The following is a 21513-nucleotide window of genomic DNA, read 5'->3' on the forward strand; positions in this document are numbered from 1 at the left end:
TTTGACATGGGGTTAAATTGTTAATCAGGTGGAGATCTGTCTGCCCTGAAATTTTCAGATGAATCGGACAACCCGTTGTTGGGTTGCTGCCCCTAAATTGGTAATTTTAAGGAAATTTTACCGTTTTTTGGTTATTATCTTGAATATTATTATAGATAGAGATAAACTGTAAACAGCAATAATGTACAGCAAAGTAAGACCTAAAAATAAGTCAACATTACCAAAATGGTTAATTGACCCCCTAAGGAGTTTTTGTCCTTTATAGTCAATTTTTTTAAAACAATTTTCATAAAATTTGTAAATTTTTACTAACATTTTCCACTGAAACTACTGGGCCAAGTTCATTATACTATAGATAGAAATAATTGTTAGCAGCAAGAATGTTCAGTTAAGTAAGATGTACTAACACATCACCATCACCAAAACACAATTTTGTCATGAATCCATCGTCTTTTGTTTAATATTCACATAGACCAAGGTGAGCGACACCGGCTCTTTAGAGCCTCTAGTTTGAAGATTAGAGAAAAAAGGGGTGAAAATTAAATGTTTACAGAATAACAGACCCCCCATCCAGACCCTCATAGTGAATTGCTCAAAAGCGAAAAATAATTATTTTAAGTTCATCAAACCACATTCAATCTGTGTCAGAAACCTATACTGAGTCAACTATTTAATCACAATTCAAATTGAGAGCTGTATCCAGCTTGAATGTTGTGTCCATACTTGCCGCAACTGTTCAGGGTTTGACCTCTGCTGTTGTATAAAGCTGCGCCCTGTGGAGCATCTGGTTTAACGTAGCTTTTGAATTATTATACACGGTCATGTAACATTCATTGTCTTTATGTAGATAAAATTTTATTGTATTATTGAAACGTTTGTATTGCCAGTGATATTGTTTGCCTTAAATTAATGGAGAATAAAGGCTTTTTCCCCTGGAGAAGAATCCCAATTTGAAAAAAAAATGGCTTAAAATTATTCCCAAAAAGACAACTTTTTTCCCAAACAGTGCAGTCTCAGTACTAATTCTGCATGAATACAAACTGAAAAACTCAGTTAAACAATTTTCTTGCCTAAAATGACTATATGTGCACATTTGAGGGTCTATTTTTGTATCATCACTCACAAAATGGAGTCTTATTTTAAAGCAGGGTTTGACTCTTGAAAATGGGTCTGTAATGTCAAATTCATGGTTTATTTTAAATTTCCCAATTTGATGAAAATGACGCATATTTTCCCAATAAAAAGGGTAGAGGTAGTTTTGAAAAAGCCAACAATATCACTGATTGCATACATGTATTTGAAAAAAGAAATACCTATACGATCAAAAAACTCATATGGTAGGGCCGGTAAATAACCATACGAGTATATACTCATATGGTCCGACCATACGCGTAGGTTCTGACCATATGAGTTTTAAGTGTATGGTCCAAATACTCATTTGGTCCAGAACATACACACAAAATTGAGAAAGGAAATGGGGAATGTGTCAAAGCGAAAACAACCTGATTATAAAGCAGACAAGAGCCGAAGTCCACCAATGGATCTTCAATGTAGCAAGAAACTCCCGCACCTGGAGGCGTCCTGTAGCTGGCCCCTGAAAAATATGTATACTAATACAGTGATAATGGATGTCATACTAAACTCTGAATTATACACAAGAAACTAAAATTAATAATCATACAAGCCAGAGGCTCCTGACTTGGGACAGGTGCAAAATTGCGGCAGGGTTAAACATGTTTTAAAGATCTCAACGCCCCCTATACCTCTAGCCAATGTAGAATAATACATAAATAACAAGTGACTACTAGTAGTTAACTGACATGCCAGCTCATGTATATATATGATTGAGAATGGAAATGGGAAATGTTTCAATGAGACAACAACTCGACCAAAGAGCAAAAAACAGACAAAGGCCACCACTGGCTGAATGGATCTTTAATACAATGAGAAAATACTGCACCTGTTGCGGTACTTAAACAGCCTCCTTAACAAAAATGTGTACTAATTCAGTGGTAATGATAATGGATATCTCAACCCTCCCCCTATACCTCTAGCCAATGTAGAATACAAACACACAGCAATACTAACACTAAAACTTGGTTTAAAAGAAGTTTAAGTCTGATGTCAGAATAGGTAACAAAAGAAATTAAACAAAATAACAATGATACATAAATTAACGAAGCACTACTATATATATAGCTAGCAGTTCTGACATGCCAGCTCCAGACCTCAATTATACTGATTGAAAGATAATGTCTTCATCATAAAAAATCAAGCACAATCCCTCCTTTTACGGGTTTAGTATCATACCATCATGAAATATAAGAGAAGAACATAACCTGTATCACGAATCATGCCGAAAATGGTTTAAGAATAAATGTGCATGTTTATCTCTTATGCAAAGACCCTATAACTGAATCAATATGAAAGCCAAAATATGCCATCTTTAATGACCTGACATATATATATATATATATATACTGAGCCAAAAAAGTTTAGCAACACTTTTATTTTAATTTTTTTTTTGGTAGTTTCTGGGAAAAAAAATATTCAAAAATCATTGATATAATCCTTAGTTTTACCTGTAATTTAATACAGACGTACTTTTTTCCTGGTGATTGATTTCGCGCCATTTCAGCTTTGCACGTGTAATTGACGTTTTACCTTCTGTACCTGTACTTTTAAAACGATAGTAAACATTTCTTTTTCACTGACGTTCATAAACATGCCATTGACAGGAAAAACACATACACGTTTGAAAAAATTGCATGGGGCGTCAACCAGGGCTCCCCGAAAATGACTGTCAGACAGGTCTTGGAATGGTTGATGTCGGAATGAGTGTTGCTGACATCGTGGATCGATTTAATGTGCATACGGGAACAGTTTAGAGACTAACAAAAAGATATCGACAAATTGCAACTGCACAGGATAGGTCGGTATCCCGTAGACCCAAAAAAACTATCGCCAAAGGAGGAGCGCTACCTTCGCTTTTCATCAACACGTGACAAGTTTTGTCCGGCCACAAAAGTAGTGCATTGACTAAGGGCAGCTGCTGGTGTGCCTGCCAATCCTTCATTGGTGCACTAAGGGCATGGCTGAGAATTGATTTTGAATAACAGTATATTCATTTTCGCATTTTGACCCTCCCGCGCTCCATACAAAGAAAATCCTAATGAATGTGAGTGATAAACACCCATGTTGCTTCTGACATGTAATAATTCCTGTTTTTTATTATTAAAATTATATGTTGTTATGATTTTTAATAAAATAAAATTTCATATTTTTGTTGCTAAACTTTTTTGGCTCAGTATATATGGTTTACATGGTTTAGGGGTCGGGATTTCAACCATTTACAAGATATGAGATCATTGGGGATGAGAGAACCTCTGGGGACTGATCATGACCCTATGGATCATTCAAATCTTTATAACATGACAAACGTGAATATATATGTTCAGTGGTGGGGATCTAGAACATCTATAAGATATTTGAACATGACAGGGGGTGTTAATGACCCTGAATATCATTCAAATCATCTTGACATGACAAACCAAACTATTCATTATTGAGGGATTGGAATCTTGACCACTTATAAGATATAAGAACTTTTTCAAATGGCAGGGGAAGGGGTTGACCCCTTGGGACTGACCTTTAATATCCTTTAGCATGACAAACAAGAATACGTATGGTTTAGGGTTTGGATCTTAACAACTAAAACGATACTAGACTAAGACCTTCCTCAAATGGCAGGGGATAGAGTTACCCCTTGGAATAACCTGTTTTCAAGTTATAATCATTTGAAAATTAATGAAAATTTAAACCAATATGGTTCTGTTATAGGTGTAACACCACTAATTCAGGCCCGGCCAGAAAGCACATACCAGAAATTAGTACATATTTAACACAAAATAGTCCCTACGCATGAGTGTAACTTTCAAAATATGTAGAATATTTAGGTATTTTTGGTATCAAATGAAAGCTGAAGGACTGGTGATCATTGTAGAACACTTTTGGACTTTTGATTTTGAATATTAAAAAAAATGCATCAAATTTTAAAAAGAGGGTACATTTTGTCTGTTTGTCAGATCTGAAGTACCTGTTGTGGTACTTCCAAAGTTCCTGGAACCAGTTCTTTCTTATATGCAATTAAAGGTATGTTGATTTTTTCAGTACAAGACACCATAAAGTGTTGCTTTGAAATGCAATGATTGCCACTTTATTTGAACTTAAAACAAAAGAGATGTGCCTACTTGAAACAGAGGAATTTAACATAGAAAGCAATGGGACCATGAATTAGTGGTGTACTTCCTATAGTAAACCCCTCCTCCCCCCCCCCCCAAAAAAAAGTAACCCTTTCTAAACCCCATTGCACAAACAAAACCTTGGTTGCACCACTAAACATGTTAGTCCAACACTTTGTGAAATCCTAATATTATTATAAGTTTATCTGACTAGCAGTTTCTCATCACTTGAAGTTCGTCGTCCATAAACTTGGCCACAATCATCGTTAGGGTATCTAGTATTAAAAATGTGTCCAGTGACCCAGCCAACCAACTCAGATGGCCGCCATGGCTAAAAATAGAACATAGGGGTAAAATGTAGATTTTGGCTTTTATCTCTGAAACCAAAGCATTTAGATGAAATCTGTCATGGTGTTGACTTGTCTATCAGGTCTATTTATCTATCTATCTGCCCTGGTATTTTCAGATAAATCGAAATAACCTGTTGTTAGGTTGCTGCCCCTGAATTAGTAGTTTTAAGGAAAAAATGCTGCTTTTTGGTAATTATCTTGAATATTATTATAGATAGAGATAAACTGTAAGCAGTAATTATGTTCAGCCAAGTAAGATTTACAAATAAGTCATCATGACCAGAATGGTAAGTTGACCCCTTAAGAAGTTATTGCCCTTTATAGTCAATTTTTAACAATTTTCATAAATATTGTAAGTTTTTGTAAGTTTTTACAAAGCATTTTCCACTGTTACTACTGGGCCGAGTTCATTATAGATAGAGATAATTGTAAGCAACAAGAATGTTCAGTAAAGTAGGATCTACAAACACACCCCCATCACCAAAACACAATTTTTGTCATGAATCCATCTGTGTCCTTTGTTTAATAAGGACATAGACAATGGTGAGTTGAATATATATCATGTATAAGATACAATTTATATTTTGCAGGACCGGTTCTTACCAATAGCAAATGTTTCAAGAATTATGAAAAATTCCATACCAAAATCAGGAAAGGTAAATTTTAAGAATCATTTTTAACTAATCTGACACATCGTGAAAAAGCAAAGTTTGTGTTAATGAAACGGAAACAATTAGAAAACAACATACAATCAATTATACATTCCATTAATACTATGAATATTATAGCAAGGTTGATTGCTTTTTGATAAGCTATATACATCATCACTAAATTTCTGAAAGAACAATGAAAGATTTAAACTGCAACTGTTATATGCAGAGTCAGTTTTCACTGACTGTTTATTGCCCTGTTTATGAAGTTTACGACTTGTTTCTTTATTATTATGAGGCTGACTTCATGCAGGAACTTCTTAGGAAGAAAGATAAGAAGTTAGCAATATCCTTTAACTCTACTTTCCGCTATATAGATGATGTTCTTTCACTAAACAATTCAAAATTTGGTGACTATGTGGAACGCATCTATCCAATCGAACTAGAGATAAAGGATACTACAGATACAGTTAAGTCGGCTTCATATCTTGACTTACATCTAGAAATTGACAATGAGGGTCGGTTGAAAACAAAACTTTACGACAAAAGAGATGATTTCAGCTTTCCAATTGTGAACTTTCCATTTCTAAGTAGCAACATTCCAGCAGCACCTGCATACGGGGTATATATCTCCCAATTGATACGATATTCCCGTGCTTGCATTTCCTATCATGATTTTCTTGATAGAGGTTTGCTGCTCACAAGGAAGCTATTAAACCAAGAGTTCCAAATGGTGAAGTTGAAATCATCCCTTCGTAAATTTTACGGACGCCATCACGAGTTGGTTGACCGTTATGGAATAACCGTTTCACAAATGATATCGGATATGTTCCTTACGTCGTAACTACAATCCCCTCCCCTTTCATGAATATGACCTACCGAATTAGACTATTTACCGGATTTGTAATCACTTAAGCAACACGACGGGTGCCACATGTGGAGCAGGATCTGCTTACCCTTCCGGAGCACCTGAGATCACCCCTAGTTTTTGGTGGGGTTCGTGTTGTTTATTCTTTAGTTTTCTATGTTGTGTCGTGTGTACTATTGTTTTTCTGTTTGTCTTTTTTATTTTTAGCCATGGCGTTGTCAGTTTGTTTTAGATTTATGAGTTTGACTGTCCCTTTGGTATCTTTCGTCCCTCTTCTTTTACAAAAGAGGGACAGTCAAACTCATAAATTGAAAATAAACGCCATGGCAAAAAATGAAAAGGACAAACAGACAAACAGTAGTACACATGACACAACATAGAAAACTAAAGTATAAACAACACGAACCCCACCAAAAACTAGGGGTGATCTCAGGTGCTCCGGAAGGGTAAGCAGATCCTGCTCCACATGTGGCACCCGTCGTGTTGCTTATGTTATAACAAATCCGGTAAATAGTCTAATTCGGTGAGTCACATTCACGAAAGGGAAGGGGATTGTAGTTACGACGTAAGGAACATATCCGATATCATTTGTGAAACGATTATTCCATAACGGTCAACCAACTTGTGATGGTATCCGTAAAATTTACAAAGAGATGATTTCAACCATTTGGAACTCTTGATTTAATAGCTTCCTTGTGAGCAACAACCCTCTATCAAGAAAATCATGATAGGAAATGCAAGCACGGGAATATTGTATCAATTGGGAGATATATACACTGTATGCAGGTGCTGCTGGAATGTTACAAGTGTTTCCATAGCATTTTATACTTAATGACTCCAATAAAGATGACAGGTTTAAATTCAAAATAATTCACTTGAAATATCTGTAAGAGTTGTCATGATTGTAGTATATTGATAAAAAAAGATTGCATAAGCATTGGCATATCACATTTCAGTGGAGATTATTTGGCTACAACCCCTTAGTCATGGTCTATTGATTTTGAAAGCTTAGTTAACATGTATTGGTTTGTGATTAGGTTATATTAAGTTCAAAGGGAACCATTAGTGGTAGGCTAATGTCAATTGGTATTCAGTTGTATAAGCATTAGCACATCTCATTTCCATGGAGAATATTTAAGATGAACTGCTAATGTTAAGTTTATTATATGTGGTATGCAAATTATTAGCATATTTGTAAGTATCGTTTCAAAGAAGATTATATATAGCTCCACCCTCTCTTCATGGTTCATTAACTTTGAAACTTTTACCTAGTTTACAAGCTAATGTTTGTGTTAAGTTTGTTTAAAGGGAGTAACTTATAATAAGTCAATGATATTTGGTATGCAGTTTTATTAGGATTGGCACATCACATTGACATTGACATCGTTAGCCATTAATTTATTTTTGGAAAAGGGGGGTTAAAAAAAGAAATTGTGGGGGAGAAGGGTACAATTTTTTCTCCTCACAATTTCAGAAATTATAAAAAAATTCTTCAAATATATTTTTTTGTGGCGGTGGTAAAATAAATATTTTTTTTTCTGTTTTTTGTTTGAGGGGAGGGGGGGGTGTCAATTCGCAAAAGCTTTTTTAGGGGGGGGGGGATTTGCTTCAGCATAAAAACCAAAAAATGAATATAAATTCAAATTCAAATCATAAAACCCATTCTAAGTTCTTTGGCTACAGTTATTCTGTGTCAGAAACCTATACTTGGTCAAATATTTGATTACAATCCAAATTCAGACCTGTATCAAGCCCGAATTTTGTGTCTATTTTTGCCCCAACTGTTTAGGGTTGGACCTCTGTGGTCGTATCCATCTGTGCTCCACAAAGCAATTTATTTGTTTTGTTTTCCATTCATTTTGGGGCCTTTTTTTATATAACTATGCAATAGTTTTTATACGACCGCAAAAATTTGGTCGTATATTGGTATCACGTTGGCGTCGTCGTCGTTGTCCAAAGACATTTTTCTTCGTTTTTGCACACAATAACTTAAGTAAAAGTAAACAGAAATATATGAAATTTTAACATAAGGTCTATGACTACAAAAGGAAGTTTAAGTCCTAACAGTTTAGGAATTAGGGGCCAAAAACAGGTCCCAAATAAGCATTTTTCTTGGTTTTTGCACAATATTGAATAACTTAAGTATAAGTTAATAGAAATCTATGAAATTTTAACACAAGGTTTATGACCACAAAAAGAAGGTTTGAATTGATTTTGGGAGTTTTGATCCGAAGGAATAAGGTCCAAAAGGGTCCAAAACTAAACTTTGTTTGATTTCATCAAAAAATGAATTATTGGGGTTCTTTGATATGCCAAATTTAACCGTGTATTCAGATTCTTAATTTTTGGTCCTGATTTCAAATTGGTCTACATTAAGGTCCAAAGGGTCCAAAATTAAACTTAGCTTGATTTTAACAAAAATTGAATTCTTGGGGTTCTTTGATATGCTGAATCTAAACATGTATTAAGATTTTTATATGACCGCGAAAATTTAAATTTTTCGTCGTATATTGCTATCACGTTGGCGTCGTCGTCCTGCATCGTCTTGCGTCGTCGTCCGAATACTTTTAGTATTCGCACTCTAACTTTAGCAAAAGTGAATAGAAATCTATGAAATTTTTACACAAGGTTTATAACCACAAAAGGAAGGTTGGGATTGATTTTAGGAGTTTTGGTCCCAACATTTTAGGAATTAGGGGCCAAAAAGGGCCCAAATAAGCATTTTTTTGGTTTTCGCACTATAACTTTAGTTTAAGTAAATAGAAATCTATGAAATTTTGACACAAGGTTAATGACCACAAAAGGAAGGTTGGGATTGATTTTGGGAGTTTTAGTTCAAATAGTTTAGGAATAAGGGGCCAAAAAAGGGCCCAAATAAGCATTATTCTTGGTTTTCGCACAATAACTTTAGTATAAGTAAATAGAAATCAATGAAATTTAAACACAAGGTTTATGACCACAAAAGGAAGGTTGGGATTGATTTTGGGAGTTGAGGTCTGAACAGTTTAGGAATAAGGGGTCAAAAAGGGGCCCAAGTAAGCATTATTCTTGGTTTTGCACCATAACTTTAGTATAAGTAAATAGAAATCTATGAAATTTAAACACAAGGTTTATGACCATAAAAGGAAGGTTGGGTTTGATTTTGGGAGTTTTGGTCCCAACTGTTTAGGAATAAGGGGCCCAAAGGGTCCAAAATTGAACTTTGTGTGATTTCATCAAAAATTGAATAATTGGGGTTCTTTGATATGCCAAATCTAACTATGTATGTAGATTCTTAATTTTTGGTCCCGTTTTCAAATTGGTCTACATTAAGGTCCAAAGGGTCCAAAATTAATCTTAGTTTGATTTTAACAAAAATTGAATCCTTGGGGTTCTTTGATATGCTGAATTTAAAAATGTACTTAGATTTTTAATTATTGGCCTAGTTTTCAAGTTGGTCCAAATGGGGGTCCAAAATTAAAATTTGTTTGATTTCATCAAAAATTGAATAAATGGGTTCTTTGATATGCCAAATCTAACTGTGTATGTAGATTCTTAATTTTTGGTCCAGTTTTCAAATTCGTCTACATCAAGGTCCAAAGCGTCCAAAATTAAACTAAGTTTGATTTTAACAAAAAATTAAATTCTTGGGCTTATTTGATATGCTTTATCTAAACATGTACTTTGATTTTTGATTATGGGCCCAGTTTTCAAGTTGGTCCAAATCAGGATTCCATATCAAGTATTGTGCAATAGCAAGAAATTTTCAATTGCACAGTATTGCACAATAGCAAGAAATATCTTAAGTGCACAATATTGTGCAATAGCAATTTATTTTCAATTGGAGATATCTTTCTTTGTATAGAATAGTAGTTGATAATATATGTTGGAAATTTGCCAGACATGACTATGATGTCATTTTCTATTTTTATTTGCCAATAACTTTATGTAAGTAACTTCATTGGAAATTTGCCAATATAAAATGTTGCTGATGAAGCTTTTTTTCCTTATCTTATCTAAAATGTTTTTAGATAATGTATGTTGGACATTTGCCAGACATGACTATGATGTCATTTTCTATTTTTATTTGCCAATAACTTTATGTAAATAACTTCATTGGAAATTTGCCAATATAAAATGTTGCTGATGAAGTTTTTTTTATTGTTTTATACAATAAACAATGTATATTCACTTTTACTACCAACCAATCTTTACCATTCAGTGATAACAAGCACTTTATTTTACATTGTAATATTTTATGATGTATTTAAAAGAGTAGTTATTGTTGCAAACTCCATTAGAAATTTGAATTGATATCAGTTTTGGAAAAAGGGAAACGGGGATGTGAAAAAAAAGGGGGGGGGTAAATTTTTCTCATTTCAGATTTCATAAATAAAAAGAAAATTTCTTCAAACATTTTTTTGAGAGGATTAATATTCAACAGCATAGTGAATTGCTCAAAGGCAAAAAAAAATTTTAAAGTTCATTAGACCACATTCATTCTGTGTCAGAAACCTATGCTGTGTCAACTATTTAATTTTAGATTTAAATAAGTTTGAAGAAGAAATCTTTAATTGATTTGTAAAATCTTGACATTTGTTTTGTGTAAAAAAAACATGTAATGTCAAAAATTTGATCACAATCCAAATTCAGAGCTGTATCACGCTTGAATGTTTTGTCCATACTTGCCCCAACTGTTCAGGGTTCGACCTCCGCGGTCGTATAAAGCTGCGCCCTGCGGAGCACCTGGTTAAGTTTAAGTTTTTAAACCACATACATTCTGTGTCAGAAACCTATGTTGTGTTAACTATTTAATCACAATCCAAATTCACAGCTGTATCAAGCTCAAATGTTGTGTCCATACTTGCCCCAACTGTTCAGGGTTCGACCTCTGGGGTCGTATAAAGCTGCGCCCTGCGGAGCATCTGGATGTTCATTGTGGCTGTATGTTGCACCTTGTAGAACGCCACTTGCAGGGTGAAGGCTATGTTTGACACAGGGTGGCGGTTTTGAAGCGAAGAAAAATGTTCAAGATAAGTTCAAGTATCAAAATATCTTTCTTGAGAATTGTTTGTTCCATATAATGTATTGCATAGAAGGGACCGAAACATCATCTTGCAAGCAGAAGTAGATGTTTTCAGTGATCTGTTTTCTCAAAAACCTCTAGTCTCTCTAGTTTTCAGTGTTGCAGATTTTGAGGCTTCATATGCAAATTTCTGGATTAATAACTACTTTTGATGAAATTCCCCGTATGATTTATATAGAATTGAACTCCTATCATGGAATTTACAAAAATGTAACCAAATAGTTAAAATTAGTAAAAATTTACTAATTTTAAAACTATTTTTTCATCTAAAGTGTCGCTCAGGGTGCTTCAGATATTGGGCTGATTTTTGGTATGTGAGTAAACCATGATGAGTTACAGATCAAGTTTAAAGGGAAATTCCGCGATTTTTTTACTTATCATCTAATTATGTTCATCTTAACATAAAAAACACATTTGCAAAGTTTTTAATTTATATTCCTTCTAATAACGGAGAAAATTAAGTATTTGTAACTTTTTTGGTTGAATTCTCGAGTGGGTCGTGACGTTTTAGCCCGATGTGTTGAATTCTGGGAAAAAATAAAATCTGTTTAACTCTTATAGCTTATCGACAATATCTGTAATTAAAAGCGCACAGCTGACGAATGGTCGTAGTTATTAACCACAATAGAAGAATGAACGAAAATGAATATGCATATACCGTTTTGTATTGATTGAATTAAACTCCTATAAAATTATCTCTAGTAAATGTTTTCGAATAAATTTCATATTTCTCGGCTTGAGGTCAATTCGTTTACCTTGTAGCTATTTAGCCGCAGGTGTGAGTTCAAGCGTACACAGGTATGAATGTTGTTATTTGGAAAGGATAACTTGACAGAAAGGATTAGAAAGAGTATGCTGTATTTAATACACTAAGATTTAATACACGATGAGAATAAAGATACAATAATTAAATTGTGTAAATTAGTTGAAAATAAAATTCAGATTCGTAATTCCGAAAGTGTATAAAAATAAAAGGAAACAATTTTTTATTACTTTCTTAGCGGCAATTGGCGTAAAGATTCAAATATGAAGTAAAAAATAGTAGTTTTGATCTTTAATAAAAACTAAATGCAATATTACCCAATTTGATATACCATTGCAGATCTGTTTGATATCATTGACTGGAATTTCTTACTTGTATTCAAATCTGGCTGTGTTTAAATGCTCATAAAACTATCGCAATTTTAAAGTTGATAATTGAAAAAAAATACATCATACAACATGCTAGTTTTGTTTTCAGTTTCTTTTTAACATTTCATTCTTACATAATTAAATTCATTTGACAATCATTTACACGAACTTTTTGTGAAAAGAATACCAATTATCTAAGCTAAGGCATAATTTTTTTTAAATTCTATGATAATATTTGTGCAATGTTGAACATGATAGCCGTCATTAATCCAAATAAGTAATACAGTAGTTGTAATAAAACTTACATTTTAGTCATGCATAACTGATATTGACGAATTTAGAATAGTTCGTCCATACATCGTTGTTCTTGAAACAATCATTATTAGTATACATGTAAGTTTCCTGACGTATAAGCGTCATTGATGATGATCTCCAGAGAAAGCAGATTAGTAGCGTTTCGTTAGTTAGTTTGTTTGTTGGGAAAGGAGAGGACATGCAACCACTTGTACAGATAAACGTAAGATTCACCATACAAGCATTTATAGTCAACACAACCAGAAAGAGTTCCCATCGTTGGACGGGGAATATGAAGGCTTCCAAGAATGAACAAGTGACATGTCTAGCTCTGAACAGTTAGAAAACGGACTATCGACATCGACCGCTTGTTCTTGATATTTGAAACTGCATGCATATATACGTATACGTTTATGATAGTGATGAGTTCTTGCGTCTGACAAAAACTAAATTCCTTCAAGGTTATATCTCCTGTTTGTGAGATGTAGATTCATTTCAATACAGAAATTTCGTCTATATATTAAGTTTCACAAGTGTATAACACGGAGAAGCTCTGAAGGTACATTACTCCCATTTTGTTTGGGTGTGAATCATCGATGTTTACAGCAATATCTAAGAATAAGATGATGATGGTAGAAAGAACTATGGGCGTCATGTGGCAAATATTACATGCATATCGGACCATGAGTTGTCAATCTGTATGAAAAGCTTTCCAATACATCCATATTATTGAGAAGGAATGTTTACATGCTATACTCTCGTACTAGTATTACAGGGTTCTTGTGGCGTTCACCTAAGACACATATCTTTTTAACAATGTTTAAAAAAAAGACAGAACCAATTTAATGTCATATTTCCCTATTTTTTAAATATAACTAAGTCTTTTATCTGACAAGAATACCCCTATTTAGCGGACAAGTAATTTATTCTTTTTTCTGTTATTGAATACCAAGAAAGAAAATAAATCCCGAAATTAATTTGAAACTTTGATACTCAATAGTTTCCCATCAAAATATTCACATCCCTTGGGGATAATCAGTGTTCGTCCAGTGGCATATATAACAGTTGTGATGACGAATTCCTTCCTTTGTTCGTGAACAATCTTATTGAAATATAAATCTGTGATTTTACTATGTCCAAAACTTCGATGAACCAAAGCAAATTATACATCGACCTGTATTTAAATCAAATTGGTTCTCTTCTTCTTCTTCTGGTATACAATAGTCTATCGACATTCGATGATTACATACTGTTGGCATACGTGGAATAGTCTATTTACAAATCTTTTACCCCAATTTATTCAAAATATATGTTTTTTTTCTTATGTTCAATGTATACATGTATCTATAATACTAAAATAACGAGGTCCAATTTGTCAGCCGTCATCGGGTAAAAACGACAAATCAAAGAATTCAACTTTATGTATAACTAGTATAGGAGAATGGTGTAGATTAAAAATTACACCATTCCAGACCCTTTTGTTTTCAACATAATTAATATTGCCAATAATTAACAAGTTCCGGGTCGAAGCCGATACCGATACCAATAGTATATTCACCTGTTACCTATTACCTTATCTGTACGTTCCGCATCTGACAGGCGCACCACCAAACGGTGTATTTAGGATTTTGCTATATACACAGGTCATAATCACAGGGTTGACAATACTTAATTCAACCATTGTCAAATTGTTCCCTATTGTAGTATTTTAATCAGTAAGACTTTCTAAGATGATAATACGAATACTGAAAATCTGGCCTTAAAACAAGGCTTAGGATTTTGCTATATACACGGGTCATAATCACAGGGTTGACACTACTAAATTCAACCATTGTCAAATTGTTCCCTATTGTAGTATTTTAATCAGTTAGACTTTCTAAGGTAACAATACGAATACTAAAAGCTGGCCTTAAAATAAGGCGTACATAGATACCGTTTTCAATTTGTTAGCGGGCATGACGTAAAACAGCGAATCAAAGAGTTCAACTTTATTTATAACTAATATAGGACAATGCTGTTGATTAAAAAATATATATAGAATGAAATTCAAAACAGTGTGGCTGTGGCCATTGATTGACACATTAAATTCATCCATTGACTGGGACAATTTAGCTGAACGTTTGTATGTAACGACCACTGCTAACTATGCACTTTTTAAAGACACTTAAACTATGGGGTTACCAAAGGTTCTCAACACCTTAATAAAGTAATTCGAAAAATTAATCAGAAATAACACGATGTTTTGATTTATATCAATTATATAAATCAAAACATAAAGGTTATTCCTGATTAATTTTTCGAATTATTTTATAATTAAAGGCGTTAAGAAACCTTTGGTGACCCCACAGTTTAAATGTCTATCGTAGGTACGTCGTGAACAGTGGTCGTTACAGACAAACGTTCACGTAAATTGTCCCAGTCAATGGATGAATTTAATGTGTCAATCAATGGCCACAGCCACACTGTTTTGAATTTCATTCTAAGTTATACAGGTTTTTTTCTAAACGCCTTTAGATATTGGGCTGATTTTTGGTATGTTAGTAAACCATGATGAGTTACAGATCAAGTTTAAGTTTTGTTCCGCTCTGCCAATTTTTGCCAAAATTAAGGGTTTACAACTTTGAAAATTGTTGAAAATCACAGTTATATGGGCATTTTTTCTATACGCCTCCAGATTTTGAGCTGTTTTTATCGGTCGTATATTGTGGTCAGGGTCGTCAGCGTCGCCAGCGGTGTTGTGGTCAGCGTCGTTCAAAGATTGATGGTTTCTGGATAATATCTGAATAAGTGAATAGAAATCAATAAAACACAATGTTTTTTTTTACCACAAAAGGAAGGTTTGAATGGATTTTGGGGGTTATGGTTCCATTCGGCTTAGGAATTATATATTTATCTAGTTTCAGGACAATAAGTAAGTAGAAGGTTGGGATTCATTTTAAAGGTTATGGGGCAAACAGTCTAGGAATTAAGGACCAAAAAGGGGGCAAAAACAAGCATTTTTGAAGGTTCGGGGCAATAAATTATGTTTAACTGGATGGATCTCTCTGACATTGTACCATAAGGTTCCATATAATGAAGGGAAGGCTTGGTGTCAATTTGGGGTAATATCCCTGAACATTTAGGAATAAAGGGCCAAAAAAGGACCAACAAGAAGCATTTTTCTAGTTTACAGACAATAACTTGTGTTTATTCTTTCGTCCTTGAGGAAAATGACAGCTTAAGTAATATTGATAAATGGATGCCTAGTGATGACTTGAGACCTACATGACATTTAAGTACATAGGGGACGACGAATGCCAAGTGACGCCCCATACACATTCTTTTTGATCCTGGATACTTCTGTGCCTCATGAATACCTCCAGACCTTCAACTTAAGTTTGAAGATCCTCTATAAGATAAGTTTCTTAGAGTGTTGCCCTTAAACCTGCAACAGCTTGAGGCAAATTGTACTCATCATAAACATGTGCATGTATATACAAAATGGACCAAATGCTACAGTCTCTCGGCTAGTCTTTAAGATGAAGAACCACAATTACTAACCATATATGTAAAAACCAGAACCAGACAAATGACTAAACCTTACACAAGTACTTCGACAAAGTGATAAGGCTGTTGATAACTTTAGGCTTGATAAATTTTCACTTTTATCATGATATAAGTTTGCCCTTTGGGAGTCAGTATCTCAACTGGGAAAATTTTTGCTCCAGGCCCTATCGACGACACTTGGTATAGTGCATAGCCAAGCCCCGTGGACATGGACAGTCCGCCAAACAACTGCAACACAGGGGTTCCAAAAAGGGGATGAAGCGATGCTTCATCTCGTAGCAGGCTGCTACGAAAAGGGGTTGAATTGACGGTGGAGCGATGAAAAGTAGTTAATTACTTGGGGATAAGAAGAGAAATTAACCAGTGGTGAATTTCGTAATGATCCAAAAATCATCAGATGTGAAACAGCTGAGTGACCCCCAAGGAATTGAATAGGAAAGTAGTTGTAAGGGGATTAACTTAAGTTTAACACCTTGGACACCTTCAATACTTCACCATTTTTCACTGATAATAAAGATAGAAATAATAAACTATGTATTTAAAAGATGCTTTAACTTGCTGATGAAAAATTCTCTTTCTAGAGCTTTACCCGATTCGTCAATAAATAAAGCACTATCTATACTATTAAACGAGAAGACCTCATTTTGTGTGTCGCTTCTCTTCCTTCCACGATTAACTAATCAGCATGCCTCTGTGTTCTATAAGTAACATGCATAGTCGCATTTGTCATCCATTCTTATGATTATTCAGATTGAGTTGTTTTTGGAGAAAAACGACAAAAAAGGAGTCCGGATATTGGTTCCGTCATTAGACTGACTTTTAGTCATAGATAAGACTTCCGGTCTAAAACAACCAATCGTATGATAGATAACAAAAGTCGAAAAATAAATAAGCTAATCAGAGCGTTCTCCATATTATGGTGTTTAGATCGCAAGAAACACAACTATTATACCTCCTTAGAGAGAAATTATTTTACGCATTTTATCTACATGTTAACTACGATTATGCTACTTTGATATATAGATCCTCTCTGTATTCTGTCTATTGTTTTCTTTGAAATTTTAACTATTTAAGGGGTCATACCAGTAGCATATATATAAAAAATAAATAAAACATGTGTCCATAGTACACAGATGCCACCTCGGCACTATATTTACTAAGTTGATTGGACTTCAACTTCATCAAAAACTACCTCGACCCAAAACTTTAACCTGAAGCGGGACAGACGGACGGACGTCACAAACGAACGCACGGATGTTAAGACTAGAAAACATAATGCACATAAATGGGGCATAAAACTTATTGTTGAAAGTGAAAGTAGTGATTTGGCAAAAATGAAAGTAGGGTAGAGACTAGAGGGAGGCAGGAGCTTTTTCGGGACTTCGGGATCGGGTGTTTTTAAGCTCGGGATTTGGGGATTGTTCAATACGGGATCCGGGAATATATTTTTCGACTTCGGTATTTCGGAATATGAATTTCTTTAAATTCTGTATATCGGCATGTAAATGAGGCTCTAAAAATAAAACAAAAAAAAACTGATGGATCCTATTGTTCTAGAAGCATATTTTATTAGACTAATAATGGTCTATATATAAGTAGTTTCCTTTATTTCATGTTTGAAGCGGTGCAAATTTTTAATTTAATCTGACTTTTGCCAAAAGATGCATTGTAACAAAGGAGAAGAATAATTGTGGCCTGAGGCCAGAAACACGAAAATAGTTGTATTTAACAAATCTTTCGAATTTTGGAAAAAGGGAGAGGGCTTTTGATACCTTTTATGAAATTCTCCATACATAATTATCTTTTACAAACATCATCCTACAACAGTTCACAAGCTGTATATGCCCGCGATTTCGCGGGTGTGTTCTAGTTATTTTGAAACTTAAACATGGTGTTCCTCACAATCAAATAATCATGTAAAGCTTTAACTAGACAACAATCATGATTCAGCTAGTGAAGTTGAATTTGAACGAACACCCATCCTGAAAGGGTCAGTCTTAGACTGCTTTAAATGTAAAATAACATAGTCAGAATAAAATAAAACATCAGATATACATAAATTGTTGTTACAATCAAATGTTTTTGACCCGCGAATTGTTAACTGGCCACAGCGTAAGAAACCATAAAAAGCTACTGTTAAAGCAGTATATAACATCTGGTCAATAAAAGGTGAAAAAATTCCTTAACACATCAATGTTGAAGGATATCAAAAGTTGTGGGTAAGCGATCTTTAATGATTGATTTCTGTAATTTTTTAATAGAATTTAAAAATAAGGACAGTCTCTCTAAATTGTTACTAGAATTATTGAAAGGACAACATATGTTGTCCTTTAAGCATCTATGTCTAATTTCACATATGTATAGTTTAATTGTGGAGTACTGTAGTTTGAGATGTTGAAAGCAATGAGTAGCAAAATATATCAATAGATCTTCTGACACTGAATGAGGCTTGCTGTCAGTAACACTTATACCATTTAATTGCAAAAATTTAAAAAAATGATTATAACCAATCTCATATGACACTTTTGTCCCTTTGGAAATAGAAAAATTCCATAATTTACTAACTTTTTCACTCAGTGCCACATTACTTCGGATGCACTTGGAACTTTGCATGGACTCTGTTCTGCTTTTAGGGCCAGCTTGTGAAAACAAGTGATCTGTAAACGAGACAAAGCATCCCAAAGGTTTTTATACGACCGCAAAATTTTTAATTTTTCGTCGTATATTGCTATCACGTTGGCGTCGTCGTCGTCGTCGTCCGAATACTTTTAGTTTTCGCACTCTAACTTTAGTAAAAGTGAATAGAAATCGATGAAATTTTGACACAAGGTTTATGACTACAAAGTAAGGTTAGGATTGATTTTGGGAGTTTTGGTTTCAACATTTTAGGAATTAGGGGCCAAAAAGGGCCCAAATAAGCATTTTTTTTGGTTTTCGCACTATAACTTTAGTTTAAGTGAATAGAAATCTATGAAATTTTGACACAAGGTTTATGACCACAAAAGGAAGGTTGGGATTGATTTTGGGAGTTTTGGTTTCAACATTTTAGGAATAAGGCGCCAAAAAAGGGCCCAAATAAGCATTATTCTTGGTTTTCGCACAATAACTTTAGTATAAGTAAATAGAAATCAGTGAAATTTAAACACAAGGTTTATGACCATAAAAGGAAGGTTGGAATTGATTTTGAGGTCCCAACTGTTTAGGAATTAGGGGCCAAAAAGGGGCCCAAATAAGTATTATTCTTGGTTTTCGCATCATAACTTAAGTATAAGTAAATAGAAATCTATGAAATTTCAACACAAGGTTTATGACCATAAAAGGAAGGTTGGGTTTGATTTTGGGAGTTTTGGTCCCAACTGTTTAGGAATAAGTGGCCAAAAGGGTCCAAAATTGAACTTTGTATGATTTTTTCAAAAATTGAATAATTAAGGTTCTTTGATATGCTAAATCTAACGGTGTATGTAGTTTCTTAATTTTTGGTCCCGTTTTCAAATTGGTCTACATTAAGGTCCAAAGGGTCCAAAATTAAACTTAGTTTGATTTTAACAAAAATTGAATCCTTGGGGTTCTTTAATATGTTGAATCTAAAAATGTACTTAGATTTTTGTTTATGGGCCCAGTTTTCAAGTTGGTTCAAATCAGGATCCAAAATTATTATATTAAGTATTGTGCAATAGCAAGAAATTTTCAATTGCACAGTATTCAGCAATAGCAATAAATCTTCAATTGCACAGTAATGTGCAATAGCAAGAAATTTTCAATTGCTCAGTATTGCGCAATAGCAAGAAATCTTCAATTGCACAGTATTGTGCAATAGCAATTATTTTCAATTGCACAGTATTGCGCAATAGCCAGAAATATCTAATTGCACAATATTGTGCAATAACAAGAAATTTTCAATTGATTGGAGTTATCTTTCTTTGTCCAGAAAAGTAGTTGAGTCAACTTAAATCATTGTTTTAAACAATATACAATGTATATTCACTTTTACTACCAACTGATAAATTAAAACAATCTTTACCATTCAGTGATAACAAGCACCTTTTGTTACATTTTAATATTTTATGATGTATTTAAATGAGTAGTTATTGTTGCAAACTCCATAAGAAATTTGAATTGAGATCAGTTTTGGAAAAAGGGAAAGGGGGATGTGAAAAAAAATGGGGGGGGGGGGGTTAAATTTTTCTCATTTCAGATTTCATAAATAAAAAGAAAATTTCTTCAAACATTTTTTTGAGAGGATTAATATTTAACAGCATAGTGAATTGCTCAAAGGCAAAAAAAAAAATTCAAGTTCATTAGACGGTAAGACCACATTCATTCTGTGTCAGAAACCTATGCTGTGTCAACTATTTAATCACAATCCAAATTTAGAGCTGTATCCAGCTTGAATGTTGTGTCCATACTTGCCCCAACCGTTCAGGGTTCAACCTCTGCGGTCGTATCAAGCTGCGCCCTGCGGAGCATCTGGTTATAACCTGAAACATGTTTTGCACTTAAGTAAGAATTATATTTAGCTGCACACCAAGTCAGTTGTCTCACCAATTTTAAATTTCCAAAGTTTTTGATCTCCCTTGTTTATACGACTGCAAAAATTGAAAAAAATTTGGTCGTATATTAGTATCACGTTGGCGTCGTCGTAGTCCGAAGACTTTTGGTTTTCGCACTATAACTTTAGTTTAAGTAAACAGAAATCTATGAAATTAAACACAAGATTTATGACCACAACAGGAAGGTTGGGATTGATCTTGGAAGTTTTGGTACCAACAGTTTAGGAATTAGGGGCCAAAAAAAGGGCCTAAATAAGCATTATTCTTGGTTTTCGCACAATAACTTAAGTATAAGTAAATAGAAATCAATGAAATTTTAACACAAGGTTTATGAACTCAAAAGGAAGGTTGGGATTGATTTTGGGATTTGAGATCCCAACAGTTTAGGAATTAAGGGCCAAAAAGGGGCCCATATAAGCATTTTTTCTTGGTTTTCGCACCATAACTTTAGTTTATTAAATAGAAATCTATGAAATTTCAACACAAGGTTTATGACCATAAAAGGAAGGTTGGGATTGATGTTGGGAGTTTTGGTCCAAACAGTGTAGGAATAAAGGGCCCAAAGGGTCCAAAATTAAACTTTGTTTGATTTCATAAAAAATTGAATAAATGGGGTTCTTTGATATGCCAAATCTAACTGTGTATGTAGATTCTTCATTTTTGGTCCTGTTTTCAAATTGGTCTACATTAAAGTCCAAAATTAAACTAAGTTTGATTTTAACAAAAATTGAATTCTTGGGCTTCTTTGATATGCTGAATCTAAACATGTACTTAGATTTTTGATTATGGGCCCAGTTTTCAAGTTGGTCCAAATCAGG

General features: G+C 33.9%; 1 protein-coding gene across 6 annotated transcripts in view; it reads left to right on the forward strand.

Annotated features, from left to right (window-relative positions):
- LOC143079355 (nuclear transcription factor Y subunit beta-like) overlaps window positions 1-21513 on the forward strand; it is a 105353-nt gene that overhangs the window by 27506 nt on the left and 56334 nt on the right. For all 6 annotated transcript variants that reach the window (XM_076254671.1, XM_076254648.1, XM_076254655.1 and 3 more), the window contains exon 4: window positions 5182-5247. In XM_076254671.1, the coding sequence (XP_076110786.1) occupies window positions 5182-5247 (66 nt within the window). The remainder of the gene's footprint in view (window positions 1-5181; window positions 5248-21513) is intronic.

This window comes from Mytilus galloprovincialis, chromosome 1 (genome assembly GCF_965363235.1).
Source record: "Mytilus galloprovincialis chromosome 1, xbMytGall1.hap1.1, whole genome shotgun sequence".
Lineage (NCBI taxonomy): Eukaryota > Metazoa > Mollusca > Bivalvia > Mytilida > Mytilidae > Mytilus > Mytilus galloprovincialis.